Source organism: Neofelis nebulosa, chromosome 3 (genome assembly GCF_028018385.1).
Source record: "Neofelis nebulosa isolate mNeoNeb1 chromosome 3, mNeoNeb1.pri, whole genome shotgun sequence".
In the NCBI taxonomy this organism is placed as follows: Eukaryota; Metazoa; Chordata; class Mammalia; order Carnivora; family Felidae; genus Neofelis; species Neofelis nebulosa.
In genome coordinates, this window is record NC_080784.1 from 166555845 (window position 1) to 166571864 (window position 16020).

At 38.7% G+C, this 16020-nt stretch overlaps 1 protein-coding gene across 3 annotated transcripts in view; it reads left to right on the plus strand.

Moving 5' to 3' along the window:
- The window catches only part of TEC (tec protein tyrosine kinase), a 127601-nt gene that overhangs the window by 22876 nt on the left and 88705 nt on the right, over positions 1-16020 (plus strand). For 2 of the 3 annotated variants that reach the window (XM_058722652.1, XM_058722653.1), the window contains exons 1-2: positions 13512-13530; positions 13621-13806. In XM_058722652.1, coding sequence (XP_058578635.1) covers positions 13522-13530; positions 13621-13806 — 195 coding nt within the window. In that variant the 5' untranslated portion in view covers positions 13512-13521. Of the gene's footprint in view, positions 1-13511; positions 13531-13620; positions 13807-16020 lie in introns of those variants that run through there. The other variant, XM_058722654.1, reaches the window with a different exon arrangement.

The window sequence follows — 16020 nt, forward strand, 5'->3', positions numbered from 1 at the left end:
CATTTACTCATTTTTGAAAGAGAGAGAGAGAGACAGAGCGCGAATGGGGGAGGGGCAGAGAGAGAGGGAGACACAGAATCTGAAGCAGGCTCCAGGGTCCAAGCTGTCAGCACAGAGCCGGAGGCGGGGTTTGAACTCACAGACCGCAAGATCATGACCCCAGCCGAAGTCGGCCGCCCAACTGACGGAGCCACCCACGCGCCCCTGGCTATACCATTTTACATTCCCGCCAGCAATATATGAGGGTTATGATTTCTCCACATTCTTGCCAATACTTATTTTCCCTTTAAAAAAAAAATTCTAGCCATTCTAGTATGTGTGAAGTGGTATCTCATGTGGTTTTGATTTACATTTTCCTAATGACTAATGATATTAAGCGTCTTTTCATGTGTTTATCGGCCATTTGTACATCTTCTTTGGAGAAATGTCTATTTAAGTTCTTTCCCATTTTTAAATTGGATCATTTTTTGTTGTTCAGTTGTAAATGTTCTTTATGTATTCTGGATATTAGACCCTTACAAATATATCATTTGCAAATATTTTCTCCCATTCTGTGGGTTATCTGTTCACTTCTTTGATAGTGTCCTTTAACATACAAAGGTTTTTAAGTTGATGGAGTCCAACTTATCTGTTTTCTTTTGTTGTTTATGCTCTTGATGCCATATGTAAGAAACCATTCTCTAATCTAAGGTCACGAAAATTTACAGCTATGTTTCCTTCTAAGGGTTTTATAATTTTAGTTCTTACATTAGGTCTTTTATCCATTTTGAGATCATTTTTGTGTGTGGTGTGAGGTAGGGGTCCAAAATCATTCATATCCAATTGTCCCAGCACCATTTGTTGAAAGGCTATTCTTTCCTCATTGAATGGTCTTGGCACCATTATCAAAAATCAACTGAGCATAGACATATGGGTTTATTCCTGGACTCTCAATTCTGTATTCTTGGTCTATACGTCCACCCTTATGCAGCATCATGTTGGACTAACTGTAATATTGTAGTAAGTTTTGAAATTGGGAGTGTGAGTCCTCCAATTTTGTTCTTTTTTTTTTTTCAAGATTGATTTGGCTATTTATCATTACTGTATGAATTTTGGGATCAGCTTGTCCATTTCTACAGAAAAAAGTCAGTTGGGATTTTGATAGAGATTGTGTTGAATCTGTAGATCCATTTGGAAAAGATTGACATTTTAGCAATGCTAAATCTTTCAATCCATGAACATGGATATCTTTCTATCTGTTTAGGTCTTTAATTTCTTTCAACAATGTTTTGTAGTTTTCAATGCACAAATCTTACACTTTCTTGGGTAAATTTTGTTCATGTATTTTTTTATTGTAATATGTTTCAGTTTCTCTTTGGATGTATACAAAGTACAATTATATATTGATAAAAAATAATTAAAAAAATTTTAATGTTTATTTATTTATTTTGAGAGAGAGAGAGAGAGAGAGAGCAAGCAGAGGAGGGGCAAAGAGAGGGAGAGAGAGAATCCCAAGTGGGGTCTGCACTGTCAGCATGAAGCCTGAGGCAGGGCTTGAACTTATGAACTGTGAGATCATAACCTGAGCTGAAATCAGGAGTCATATGCTTAACCAACTGAGATACCTAGGCACCCCCCAAAAAAAATGTTTTTAATGTAATTCTTTAGGTATTTAATGTAGCCTTACTTTTATTCCAGAAGTTTGGGAGTAAGGATATTAGATTTCTAGTCTCAAATGTATTATTATCATTATTTTGGTTACATTCTCTTTGCTTTATTTATTCATTTCTAAAATGGTACCTACCAAGGGACCATATGCTCCTTCACATTTTAATTCCTTAGTGATTCATAGAGACACTCTGGAAATTAAAGTAATAAGGCTGATAGCAAATACTTACATGCACTTGTGTACCAGGTACTGTTCTGTGTGTTTTATGTTTATTAACTCATTTAGTAAAATTAAATACTGAGTGGGGCATAGTTTTAAAAGTTAAAGGATTGTGCGATTGTGTGTGTATGTGAAATCTTACCTTTTGAGTGACATTTGGGAGAAAAAACATAATTTTCTTTTCTTTTATTATTTTATTCATTTATTAAAGATTTTTTTAATGTTTATTTATTTTTGAGAGAGAGACAGAGTGTGAGCAGGGGAGGGGCAGAGAGAGAGGGAGACACAGAATCTGAAGCAGGTTCCAGGCTGTCAGCACAGAGCCCAATGTGGGGCTTGAACCCACAAACCATGAGATCATGACCTGAGCTGAAGTCAGCCACATAACCAACTGAGCCATCTAGGCACCCCCCCAAAAAACATAATTTTAACCTATAGTTCTCAAAAAATAACTACAGTGAACAGTTAATTTTTTAAAAGTAAGATATTGATAATAGTATTAATGAACAAAGAGAGGGAGGTAATATTTGTCAAGTCAGTTTTTTTGGGCTTTAATTTTTCCATCTCTCAACCGAGAGGTTTGGAGTCAGTGATCTCTAATTGCTAGAGTGCCCAGCCCTCATTTTCTGTAATCACATTACCCGGATTCGATACATTTCCCTGTCCTCTGTGTGGTGGTTGGGAAGAAGCATGTTGCAGGGGAAGGTTCTTCAAGGCATCAGGTCGAAACCCCACTGGAATGTACGCGTCATGAAGGCAGAGCCTGTGTTTTCCGTTGCACTGTTGTATCTCTGTCACAGTGCCTGGTATCGAGTAGATTATAAATAAACGACTGAAAAATGAAAGAATGAGTAAACACAAGGCTGGAACTGAAGAATTTTGGTGTCTTAATTCTTTTTAATAGTGAAAATAGCATTCTCTCTTTTCAGACTATGTGTGTGGATTTGGGTGGGTGTGGGAAAGAGGATGGATTATTGAAGTCACGTACACTTAAATTAATAGAAGCTGTTTTTACTGTTTGTCTTCAAATTCACCTTGCATTTTGTGAATGAGCCATTGGTCTGTGATGTGCCCTTGCCCCACCATCTTCCATGGGTGACAACTACCTCAGCCTTTTAGCCCAACTCAGACATCATCTTCTGATTACTTTTCCATCTTCTGTCTCCAGGCAGAGTTGAAGCTTTATCCATATACGGTATAGGCTTTATCACATGGTAATGAAATTGTTAGCTTCTGTCATATCTGCCCCTTCTCCTAGACTGAGAGCACCTTACTGGCTGCGTCTTATGCTTTATTCAGTGTCCCAGAGCCTGATTGCATATCTAGCACTTAGCAGATTCTCAGTTAACAGTTCTTGAATGCATAAATGTGTATCAGCTCAGAACAAAGGCAGGGAACAGCCAACTGACCAGCTGTTTCCTGAGTGTTTTCTATGTGTAGGAAATTTTATGTGCATTTTCTGATTTATGCCTCATGATACTCCTTTAAGGTTGCTATTATTGTCTTTATTTTACAGATAAAGAAGTAGTCTCAAGGAGTTAAGCACTTTGCATAACGTTAAACAGCTAATACATGGCAAAGCTACAGTTCAGAGCCAGGCCAGTCAGACTGTAGGTTCAGTTTCCTTCTATTAAATCATGCTGCTTAACCAGGAGTTCCAATGTTAAGTAATTGGTGAAATAAGATTGTGGAGGTTGACATAGGGAAATAAATCTTTAGGTTAATGTTGAAAGAACCGTTATTTATGTCTTTTGCAGCTCTGTCAGGAGACAAATCACAGTTTTTGTAGTTTAATGTATCAAAAGGTATGGGCCTGCTTTCTAAATGGTTGAATTTTCTGTTTTTCACACAGTAATATGGGGAACAAGTGGGTTTCTAGAATGTGAAGCTACTAGAATTTTAGGGTTACAGTTTACGTTACAGATCTCAGCTTCAGTGTATTAATCTTACAGATGACGTTGCAGGGCCCTCAGTGTGTGAGGTTGATCACAGTTCCGTTTTTGGTTAGGGCAGAGAAACTTCCTCTATGCTATGAGGCTCACTCGTGTATTTTAACGGGATTCAGGATAGGGATGGACAAAGACCTGTCACATTAAAGAGACAAGAGCAGGAGAGCTTTCTGGAAACACTGTCACTTCACACATGACAAATGGATGAGACTCTGGCCCGGGCCTCCATGATGTGTGAGCTCTAAGCTGTCAGCCCCTGCAGAAAAAAAAAAGAACCTCTTGCATTGGGACAGAATTAATCCTCACGAGCATCTCAGAGCAAAAAAGGATCCTGTTGGTTGTATGATGATTTGTGATTCTAAGACCCTGCTGATTTAAAATGCAGATGAATGTACTTTTGATACAAGAGGTTTTTCTTTCAAGTCTATCCAGTGACAGAAAGGGCGACTAAAAACAGGGAAGGTCTGAAGTAGATCCTTTCATTGCCTTTGAGGTTTGGCTTCTGAAGTCAATACCATTAAGGCTTAAATTAAGTGAAATCATTAAGTCCTCTAATACATGTTGAATACTATACAATACGTGGTTGCTAGATCTTGCCAAATATTGTATTTTCTTGTGCTTGACTTGTGTAAGAGTATTCAGAGGGGAAAAAAACTTGGAAATAGGTTTTTGAGAAATTTCTGTTAAACAGAATGATACATATGTATATATACCTTGTATGTACATACTTGTATGTACATACTTACACCTGCATGTTAGCTAATTGTGTTGTGGGGCGATCTAAATGTCTGTATTGCTTATTGAAGAAAACTGGATTTGCAGAGTTTCATATAGCACTGGAAAAAAATCAGGCATTGATTTTTTTTTTTTTATATAGGTTTGATCTCCCAAGTAATGGAATTTCCAGGCTCACTGAAATATACGATCATCTGTTGACAAAACATGATATTGAGATTAATTGCTAAGTATCGCTCCTAAAGAAGTATCTAGCTTGAAAAACGTTGTGTGGTTAGGGGATGTTTATGAGTGAGAAACATTTCTTTGTTCTGGAGAATGTGATGGACAGTGTAGGATCATAGTGAAGTGAAATTTCTATAAAATACTAAATTTCAGTTTAAACCTCTGACAAATACTGGAGGTTCTCTGAAACCATTCCTCAATTCTCTAACACTTAGCATGGCCTGGATTCCAACATCATTTACTCTTTTCTTTCCAAAGGTTTGTACCATGTGTACTGAATAAATATTTTTTTTCCCCATGGAAATGCTCTTTAATTTCGAATACAAATAGAAAAATAATTCTAGTTAAACTTTATTTTAATCTTTAAGCCATATATTTGGAATGCATCTGGTCTGTGAAGTGAAGAATATGTGTAATTAAAAGAGTCATTCCTTATTCATCCATTAAAAAGGATGAGATCCTGCCATTTGAATTAACATGGATGGGCCTAGATGGTATTATACTAAGTGAAATAAGTCAGGCTGAGAAAGACAAATACCCTACGATTTCACTCATAAGTGGAGCCTAAAACAAAACAAAACAAAACAAAACAAAACAAAACAAAACAAAAAAACCCCAAAAAACCAATGTGGTAGCCTGGCTGGCTCAGTTGGTGGAACATATGACTTTTGATCTCAGGTTTGTGAGTTCGAGCCCCACACTGGGTATTGAAATTAGTTTAAAAAAATAAAGCAAAATCCCTAAAAAATCATGGAAAGAGCCTAAATGTCCATCTGTTGACGAATGGATAAAGAAATTGTGGTTTATATACACAATAGAATACTATGTGGCAATGAGAAAGAATGAAATATGGCCCTTTGTAGCAACGTGGATGGAACTGGAGAGTGTTATGCTAAGTGAAATAAATCATACAGAGAAAGACAGATACCATATGTTTTCACTCTTATGTGGATCCTGAGACACTTAACAGAAGACCGTGGGGGAGGGGAAGGAAAAAAAAAAAGTTGGAGAGAGCCAAAGCATAAGAGACTCTTAAAAGCTGAGAACAAACTGAGGGTTGATGGGGGTTGGGAGGGAGTGGAGGTGGTGATGGGCATTGAGAAGGGCACCTGTTGGGATGAGCACCGGGTGTTGTATGGAAACCAATTTGACAATAAATTTCATATTAAAAAAATAAAAAAATAAAAAGCAGTGATAAATGTAAAAAAAAAAAAGCAAAATCCCTAAAAAATAAAAAAAATTGAATAAACAAGCAAAACCAAATCAGACTTGTAAATACAGAGAACAATCTGATGGTTGCCAGAGGGGAGAGAAGTAGGGGGTTGGGCATACTGGGTGAAAGGGGGTGGGACATACAGGTTTCTACTTATGGAGTGAATTAGTCACAGGAATAAAAGGCTCAGTGTAAGGAATATAATCAGTGATATTGTCATAGTGATGTATGGTGACAGATGGTAGCTATACTTGTGAATTTAGCATAATGTAGAAACTTGTCAAATCACTATGTTGTATACCTAAAACTAATGTAACATTGTGTTCCAGTTATACCTAGAAAGAAAGTCATTCTTCCATAACTAAGGCTATTTTCTGGTCTAACTTCTTTTTTACACTAATGAAATACTCAAAATTAAAACTCATGGTGGAGAGCCACTATAAAACTTGAAAATGACATATTGAACACATGCTATTTTTAACTTTTATTTTCTGTTTACAATTCTGATTAAAATCAAACAACTTAAAAAAAAATTTTTTTAAAGTAATCTCTACACCCAATATGGGGCTTGAACCTACATTCCCAAGATCGAGTCACCATGCTTTACTGACCGAGCAAGCCAGGTGCCCTTAATGTCAAGCAACTTTTAAGAAGGAATTTTCATATGCTTTACATGTGGAAGTCATTATAAATTTTAATTTTTTTTTTAGTGTTTATTTTTGAGAAATAGAGAGACAGAGCATGAGTGTGTGTGTGTGGGGGGGGGGGGCAGAGAGAGAGGGAGACACAGAATCCGAAGTAGGCTCCAGGCTCTGAGCCGTCAGCACAGAGCCCGACGCGGGGCTTGAACTCACGGACCGTGAGATCATGATCTGAGCCAAAGTCGGACGCTTAACCAACTGAGCCACCCAGGCGCCCCTATGTGGAAGTCATTATAAAGGCCAGAACATTAATACCAACTTTTATAAATATGTTGGTATATCTCTAAGCCATCTGTCAAATTCCATTCATATGTCATTTCTTCACTGAAGTAGTCCACAACACTTTGAAGAGAGGTAATTATTTCCTCTTTAGTGGTCACACATTAGCAGTTTCTAGAGGCTACTAGTGTTCCAAAACACTTTGCCCATACCACTTTTATAGCCTCTTAATAGATTATATTGTGGCTCTTTGTTTTTAAGTTACTTGTTGCCATGCCTCCCTAGAGCAAAGATCATATCCTGTTCATCTTTGTGATACATAGTTCCTCATGCGTTATGGCTATGTAATAAATGTCAGAGCACATTGTTACGTGAATGTCTGAAGCTGTTCCTGTGGACAAATTAGCTCATGAACTGAAAATGGTGAGAAGATGGATGAGTGCAGAAGAGGAAACATTGAAGGGAAGGAAAAAGGTTGGCAGAGATTACAGATGAATGAAAAAGGGGTGGTCAAGAATGATATAGTATATTATATGTTTCAGTTACTATTGGTATGTAACAAACCACCTTAAATGTACAGACAGTGGGTCCTCCTTAATCTCTCTCTGTTTTTGTTCTTGAAGCTTTTTTTGAAGAAACTTTCTCAGTCTGTAAAAAAAAAAAAGAAATGCAATGATGAATTGGATTCTTTATTCCTATTTTAAAACAATAAAAAAAGAATATGTGGACCTAGATGAAGGCTTCATATTAAAAACAGTTTAGAATATTGTAGCCTAGGAACACATATTGGAATTTGATTATTTTATATATAATTTCCAAATTACTTTTTAAAAAATTCTCATGTTTTCTCCTTGCAAAAGATGAGAAATCATTTACCCACTTGAGAAGCTTGTTATTCACGTCTTGTTTTCGCTAGTTATTATTTCCCTCTGAAGGAGCAAGAAGCAGAAAGGGAAATACTTGCTGGATATCAGCACATCCCTCATGGGAGGAGAATTACTGCCAGAATATTATCACTTAAAGTGAATCTACTTACATTTCATAGTAAGTAGTGAAAGGAAAAAAAAAAAAACCTGATTCAGACATTTTCCTGAAAAATAAAGTGAAAACATGTTTATTCTATCTCATATATAGCACCATTTAGATTATAATTGCTAACTTTTAAAGTATGAACCAAATATTAGTTGTTTCCTTGAGATAAGTTTTCTGATGAAAATGCATGGCAAAAAAATTGACTGCCTTTACTCTATATTTGAATTTGTTAGCACAGTTCTAAAGAGGGTCTCCCCCCCTCCCAGAAGCATTAGAAAGCTTTTACCAGTTTCTTTTTTTTTAAATTTTTTTTTTTTTTAACGTTTATTTATTTTTGAGACAGAGAGAGACAGAGCATGAACAGGGGAGGGTCAGAGAGACGGAGACACAGAATCTGAAACAGGCTCCAGGCTCTGAGCTGTCAGCACAGAGCCCGACGCGGGGCTCGAACTCACGGACCGCGAGATCATGACCTGAGCCGAAGTCGGCCGCCCAACCGACTGAGCCACCCAGGCGCCCCGCTTTTACCAGTTTCTACAAAGGTGTATCTGTTTGGTAGGATAAAGGCTAAACCACTACAACACAGAAACCATTATATGAAGTTTCTAAAATAAAACAGAAGTATATTCCTCTCTCATCAAGTAGGTTAGTGAGTCTAGGTTGGTGGGGCAGCTCTGTTCCATGAAGTCTTTCAGGGGCCATGGTGATGCCTTGAATGCATAAGGAAAGTTGAGTCTGTTATGTGTACTTCCCAGCTGGTAGTAAGGTGGAAAATGCCCCAAATCCAGGGAAAGTAGCTTGTCTTTAAATTGAAGATGGTCCACATATCACTTCTTCACACATCCCTTTGGCTTTAACTTAGATGGCTGTGCCTAACTACAGGGAAGGCTGGGAAATATCTCTAGCTCATATGTCCAGGAAGAAGGATAGCATGATGGGGCAGGTCAGGGGGCAGGGAGGAAGCAAAAAACAGTCAGCCACAGTGTATCTTAGCATCTTAGTTGTAAATCGTGTTTTGATACTTCTGTTGGGTTATTTTATTGTTTTTACAAACTGCAAGGTCCTCATTTACCAGTGGCACTGAGTATGACTGAAGCAATTCTCCAACATTACTCTCATTCCTGACTTCCTGAAGACCCTCATCTCTTGAATGTTTCATATTATTGACTGTTGCATCGCCTCGTTCAGCAATAGGGAATGACCAGCAAAGAAGCAGAACCCAGTAATGTGGAAGGAATATTTGATTGAGGCCTATGTGATCAGTGACTAATGAATATTTTCATGTTCCAACAACTTTTGCTTCTCTCTAGAACCACTGAACTATGAATGTCCTTATGAATCTCCCGGATAGTAATTATATTTGTCAGTGCTTAGAGGTATTGCATATGGTTGGTTGCTTTTCTCAAAACTTTTCTCCATTCATTTCTCTTTCTCTCTCTCTCTCTCTTTAACCAGTGGGGAGACCCCACCCTCAATCACAGCCAAAGACCGCAGGGGGTCCTGCAGTGTGACACCGAAACCTGTCTTAAAGAGTACATGTTAAATCAATGCATATGGCTGTGTTCCATGGACAAACAGAAACAAGTGTCCTTAGTGCAGCCCTGCTCAGTCTATTTCTAGGTTCCCTTGCCCCCAGTCCAGTGCCTTAATCATCCACCATATGGCAGTGGGCTCGGACAGGGCGTACATGACCAGGAGAGATGAGGCAAGTCAGCTGACCTCTGTAACTTTTGCCCTTTGACCCAGGAAGTCTTCTTTTCTTCCCTTCCCTTCCCTCCCCTCCCCTCCCCTCCCCTCCCCTCCCCTTCCCTTCCCTTCTCTTTCGATATTATTAGTAGTAAGTGATTATGGCTTTACTAGGTATCTTGATGGTTGGATTCCTCATTGGTCCAGCTTCAATAGGTCAGCAGGAAAGTACTCAAAACTTAGAGTACCATTAATCTGGTACTCAGATTTGCAACACTGGACAGAGAATGTAGCTTCTTAGTGGTTTGGGTTTCTCATTTGTGAAACAGTGACAGTTTCCATTACCTACTTCAGAATATTGGTGTTCAAAGACTAATGTGTTAAGTTTCCCAAACTATTTATTTATTTAAGTTTTATTTATTTTGAGATAGAGAGAGAACACAAGTGGGAGAGAGGCAGAGAGAGCATCCCAAGCAGGCTCTGCACTGCCAGCGTGGAGCCTGATGTGTGGCTCGAACCCATGAACCGTGAGATCATTGAGTTACATTCTATCCTCAGCTGGAAGGCTACATGAGGAGAATTTTCCTTTGTTTGTATCTCTGTGGAACTTTAGTAGTTTTCTTTGGCCAAGCTTTCCCATTAACCAAGAAGTATTGAAACAACAGAGAACTTTTAATTGTATGGTGTGGAATGGTGGAGGGAGCCCTTCACTTGGAGTCAGGATACTTCTTCTAGTCTTGGCTTGTGTGCCTTCGGGCAAGTCATTAAACTTTTCTGAACCTCAGCTTCTTAATTTGTAAAATGAGTGAGATAGATGATGGCTAGCATTTCTTTCTCTCTTTCTCTTTCTTTCTTTCTTTCTTTCTTTCTTTCTTTCTTTCTTTCTTTCTTTCTTTCCTTCCTTCCTTCCTTCCTTCCTTCCTTCCTTCCTTCCTTCCTTCCTTCTTTCTTTCTTTCTTTCTTTCTTTCTTTCTTTCTTTCTTTCTTTCTTTCTTTCTTTCTTTCTTTTAATATGAAATGTCAAATTGGTTTCCATACAACACCCAGTGCTCATCCCAACAGGTGCCCTCCTCAATGCCCATCACCCACTTTCCCTTCCCTCCCACCCCCCGGCTAGCATTTATTTCAACTCAAATGGTATGTTTCTGTGTAAGGCTATTAATACCTCCCATAAATCATATAAATCTATAAAACATCTCCCTTATAAATCCTATAAAATGCATTTAACATAGTATATTTTCTACTGCCCCCCATGTTGAGACCTTTTGTGTCTAGAACTACAGGTGAGCCACACCCCATTTATCCTTCTGGGCCTTCTAAAAATCTACCTTCCAGTCGGTAACTATGTTATTACTCACTAGCCTGGGAACTATACATTTGCATATGGCCTGTTTTCCAGGGCATAGCCTGCTTTTCCCTTACAATCCATTGTTTAAGTTGTCATTTTCTTTTCTTTCTTTCACGTTTATTTATTTATTTTGAGAAAGCGCATGCGCATGTATGCTCATGACTGGGGGAAGGGCAGAGAGAGAGAGAATCTCAAGCAGGGTCCATGCTGTCAGTGCAGAACCCAACTTGGGGCTCAGTCTCACAAACTGTGAGGTCATGACCAGAGCCGAAATCAAGAGTTGGACACTTAACTGACTGAACCACCCAGGCACCCCTAAGTTGTCATTTTTACCCTGCATTGAAAATGTGTTGCCCAACGATGAAGAGATGATTCCTGAAGAAGTGCTGTTGACATGTCAACAGTTTCTAAGGGAAAAAAAACAAGAGTACTAAAATTTTACTTTAGAAGAAGGAGGACCAACTGAGATGCAAAAGGAGCAAGAGCTTTTTCTTTGACTTCTTAACTTAGAATAACTAATGGGTTAATTGGATCCATCACCCAGCTGTTTATTGAGAGGCTGCCATAAACACCAAGAGTGCTGTAGTTAGTGTAAGAGCCCAATCTCTTCCTTTAGGATAGTGACTCTCAAATCTACCTGCATGTTAAATCATGATGCCCTGGGCCCTACCTCAGACCAACTGAATAAAAATATTTGGGTGTAGGGCCCAGACATTTAAAAACATCTTCCTAGGCATTAAAAAAAAAAAAGTTTATTATTTATTTTGAGGAGGGAGGAGGGGCAGACAGAGAGGGAAAGAGAGAATCCCAGGCAGGTTCCATGCTGTCAGCACAGAGCCTGACAAACCATGAGATCATGACCTGAGCCGAAATCAAGAGTTGGACGCTTAACCAAATGAACCATCCAGGTACCCCCCCCCTCCCCCCAGGTGATTTTAATGTGTGCTTAAGGTTGAGAACTATTTCCTTAGGAGCTTGAAATCTAGGCGAAAGTTAAAAACTATACATTAATTGCTACAGAACACGGAAGTCTATGATGAGTGATATAGAGATCATGGGTGCATGAATTGGAAGGCATTTAATTAACTGGAGTCATCAGGAAAGCATTGAAGAGCTGAGTTTTGAGCCAGTGGGGTTTTCATACCAGCTACTTTGACTGGGTGTGGACTATTTGAAGAGCAGTGGGAAGGACAGATTGGATGTTAGGTTGTAGCCAGGTTGTGATTGTCTGGTGTCCCTATGGGGATTTTGACTTTATCCTGCAGGTGGTAGGAAGGCTTTTGAGGAGTCACTGAGGACTTCTGGTGGATAAAAAGGCATGAGAACTTGGTGTCTTTGAAGATGGATCCGATGGGAGTGAGGGGTATGTCATTTGAACAAAGTGAGACAAGAGCCCGTGGAAAGAAAGACCAGTTGGAAAGCTGCTATCATGGTCCAGATTATAATGCTCTGAGCTAGGAAAAAGGCAGTGGAATTTAAAAAATAATGATAGTAAACATTTGTATGGAGTTTTCATAATCAGCAAGTTTGTTCTCACATCTCATTAAAATTCACAATAACCTTGGTGTATTTTGTAAATATTTTGTAAATGAAGGAACTGGTATACAGAGGTTAAATTGTGGTAAAGTAACCTTACTGAAATGCGGGTCCTAACTGGATGACGACAGAGAAGTAATAGGGGGTTGCAAGGGCTCTTCTGAGGCATCATGTTGGATGTGGACGTAGTAGAATTCCTAGTGGCTAACTCAGTGTCAAGGCTCTGGCTGTGCTCTCAAGTACCTCCTTATGTTCTTCACATTGACTTCCGTTGCCTCTGTGGTTTGATGTGCAATGACTTTTTATAAGTGTGTGGTGAAGGGAAGGGAATAAAAGGCTGTTGTCAATTCAACTTCTATCAAATAAGAATTTTAATGTATTTTCTGAGTATTTTTGGTTTTCAGATAGTTAAATTTTATTGAATTTTAGAAGGCTTAGTCTAGGTGTGGGAGATCCACATACAGGGCTGACCTTATCCAGATGTAGGTTAGCTGTGACCAGGTAGATTTCCTTTTCTCTTGTGGTTGAGACAGGAGCCATAGGGAAGAGAACTATGGGTCCTGGTGTAAACATTGGAGAACATCCTCACGGCTGGGGTAACTAGGATGTTTAATCAGGATTACATCCTTATCAGAGCTGGAGATTGACTCCTATCCATCACTGGGGTAATTCATTTTGTTCACAAATCCACCAGAGCTGTGTATTCATCTGTTTTGTACACCAGGATCCTGAGGCAACTTAAATACCAGCCCAAATCATCCGTGCATGTGATGAAATGTACTTTTTCATCTGAGATATTTGTTTCTCTGCAATCAGATAGCAGAAGAATGTGCCAGAAACCTATGGGATGCTGGGGAGGTACAAAAGGAATGAATCATCATCATGGCAAATCTTGATTAGATTTTCTTATGAAATGCTGGGAGGAGGCGGGGGAAGAAGAGGAGGTTGAGCTTTTGTGCCCTGGGTAGTTTCAGTCGAGGTGCATAGACTAACGTTCACCGGCTGCAGCCATGGTGAGGGTAAGTGCTATTTTGGTAATTTGGAATGAGAACATCTTTGGAAAATTAAGATGTCCCCTTTTATTTCAACTGTTTATCTTCTCATTTTAGAATCCTGGGATCTTCAATGGCAGGAGACAGAGTGATCAGAAGCCCGAGATGAATTTTAACACTATTCTAGAAGAGATTCTTATTAAAAGGTCACAGCAGAAAAAGAAGACATCGCCCTTAAACTACAAAGAGAGACTTTTTGTGCTAACGAAGTCCATGTTAACGTACTATGAGGGTCGAGCAGAGGTAGGAACAATGAAAATTCATTCTGCTTTCTGCATTGATAATGTTTTATAATATTATTTCCCCCCACCCCAAAATCGTATGGAATACATTTTAGGTTAGTGAAGTTTAAGTAATAATTTTTTATCATTTGGATCTGAATATAAAGTTTAGAATATGGTGAGAAAGTCTCTTAATTATGGTTTCGTGCATATGGATATACTTTTCATATCAGCCTACTGTATTAATCCTTTCAAGAAAACATTTCTACAATGGTTTTATATATATATTTTTAAGTTTATTTGTTTATTTTGAGACAGAGAGAGAATGCATGCAAGCACATGTGCAGGGGAAGGGCAGGGAGAGAGGAAGAGAGAGAATCCCAAGCAGGCTCTGTGCTGTCAGTGTGGAGCCTGATGCGGAGCTTGATCCCACGTACTGTGAGATTGTGACCTGGAAATCAAGAGTCGGACGCTCAACCCACTCAAGCCACTCAGGCGCCCCACCACATTATTCCTTATGAAATCCATTAAATATATTGTATTCATGGATCCATCCCATAACCTACTGTATTGTGTCTCAAAATCTGCTTTAGCTCGTATACACCGTGTCTTTGCCCCTTGCTTTATATGACTAGTTCTTCGTTATTAAGTGGAAATTATTTAAAACTCGTTAGTGGTTTCGTGGATCCAGCATATTGCTGAAGTTGACCTAAAGCAGAACTGCTCAACTTTTTTTTTTTGTGATAAGCAGCTACTGCAAAGTGCCTTTTATGAGAGGAAGGAGAAGTGGCTTGCTAAAAACCTAGTCAGTGAGCATGTGGCATAGTGAGGTCTTATCAGTTGCTTTAGCCTCTGGGTTTACCACCAGATGAGGCATGTGAATGTATAGTTGCCTCTGGCCGACCATTTTTCTCCTGGCATCTTGGGAATGCGTTATCTAGTACTGCCAGTCCAGCCATGCTCCTCTAGTAGAAGCACTCTTGGATTCCAGGAAATGGATGGAGACCGTATTGCCCTTGTTGACCACATCTGTTATCTAGTTGGTTATAGTAGTTTGCTGGTGATCTTGTTGTTTGGTTTTATTTTATTTAATTCTTCTTTTTCACCTAGAGTGCCTCTCTTAGATTGATTGATTTACTGTTTTTGGTTGTTTGTCTTGTGTGTTTTTGTTTGTTTGTTTGTTTGTTTACTCCCACTGATGTCTCTGTGTTTTTGTTCCCCTAATTCAGAGAGAACGGCATTGTTTCTTACTGGTTGTCCTTAACTCTGTTAATTTCTGTTGTGGCTTGTCATGGCGACTTGTGGAATTCTGCAGGTTCATGTAATATAGGACTAAAGTCCTTTATCCATCTTCTTAAATCCCTGAAATGCTCAAGACCCAAACCTGAAAAACTCTTTTAGTGGTAAAACGTGGCCTGAGATGAAGTTATTTTTAGTCTTTGTTTGTCCTAGTTAGTCAGTGTGATTTTTTTTTTTTTTGCATGTGTATGTGCAGAAATATTAATGTTTTTATTTCTGTATGGTATATGTGCTATATTTCATTTATTAAATCTGAAAAATTTACAATTCCAAGGGGTTTCAAGTAAGACCAGAAATAAGAATTTTTATTTTATTTTATTTATTTTATTTTATTTTATTTTATTTTATTTTATTTTTTTATATTTAAAGCTTATTTATTTATCTTGAGACAAAGAAAGTATGCACACATGCCCAAGCACAAGTGGGAGAGGGGCAGAGAGAGAGGAAGGAAGAATCCCAAGCACCCTCTGGGCTGTCAGAGCACAGCCTGATGCAGGCTCAAACTCATGAACAGTGAGATCATGACCTGAGCTGAAATCAAGAATCAGTCACTTTAACTGAGCCACCCAGGTGCCCTGAAAAAAAAAAAAAAAAAAAATTAAAATCTACAATAGATTTTTTAAATATACCTTTTTTTTTTAAATTTTTTTTTTTTCAACGTTTTTTATTTATTTTTGGGACAGAGAGAGACAGAGCATGAACAGGGGAGGTGCAGAGAGAGGGAGACACAGAATCGGAAACAGGCTCCAGGCTCCGAGCCATCAGCCCAGAGCCTGACGCGGGGCTCAAACTCACGGACCGCGAGATCGTGACCTGGCTGAAGTCGGACGCTTAACCGACTGCGCCACCCAGGCGCCCCTAAATATACCTTTTTTATTTTATTTATTTTATTTTTTTTTATTTAAAAAAACATTTTTTTTTAATGTTTATTTATTTT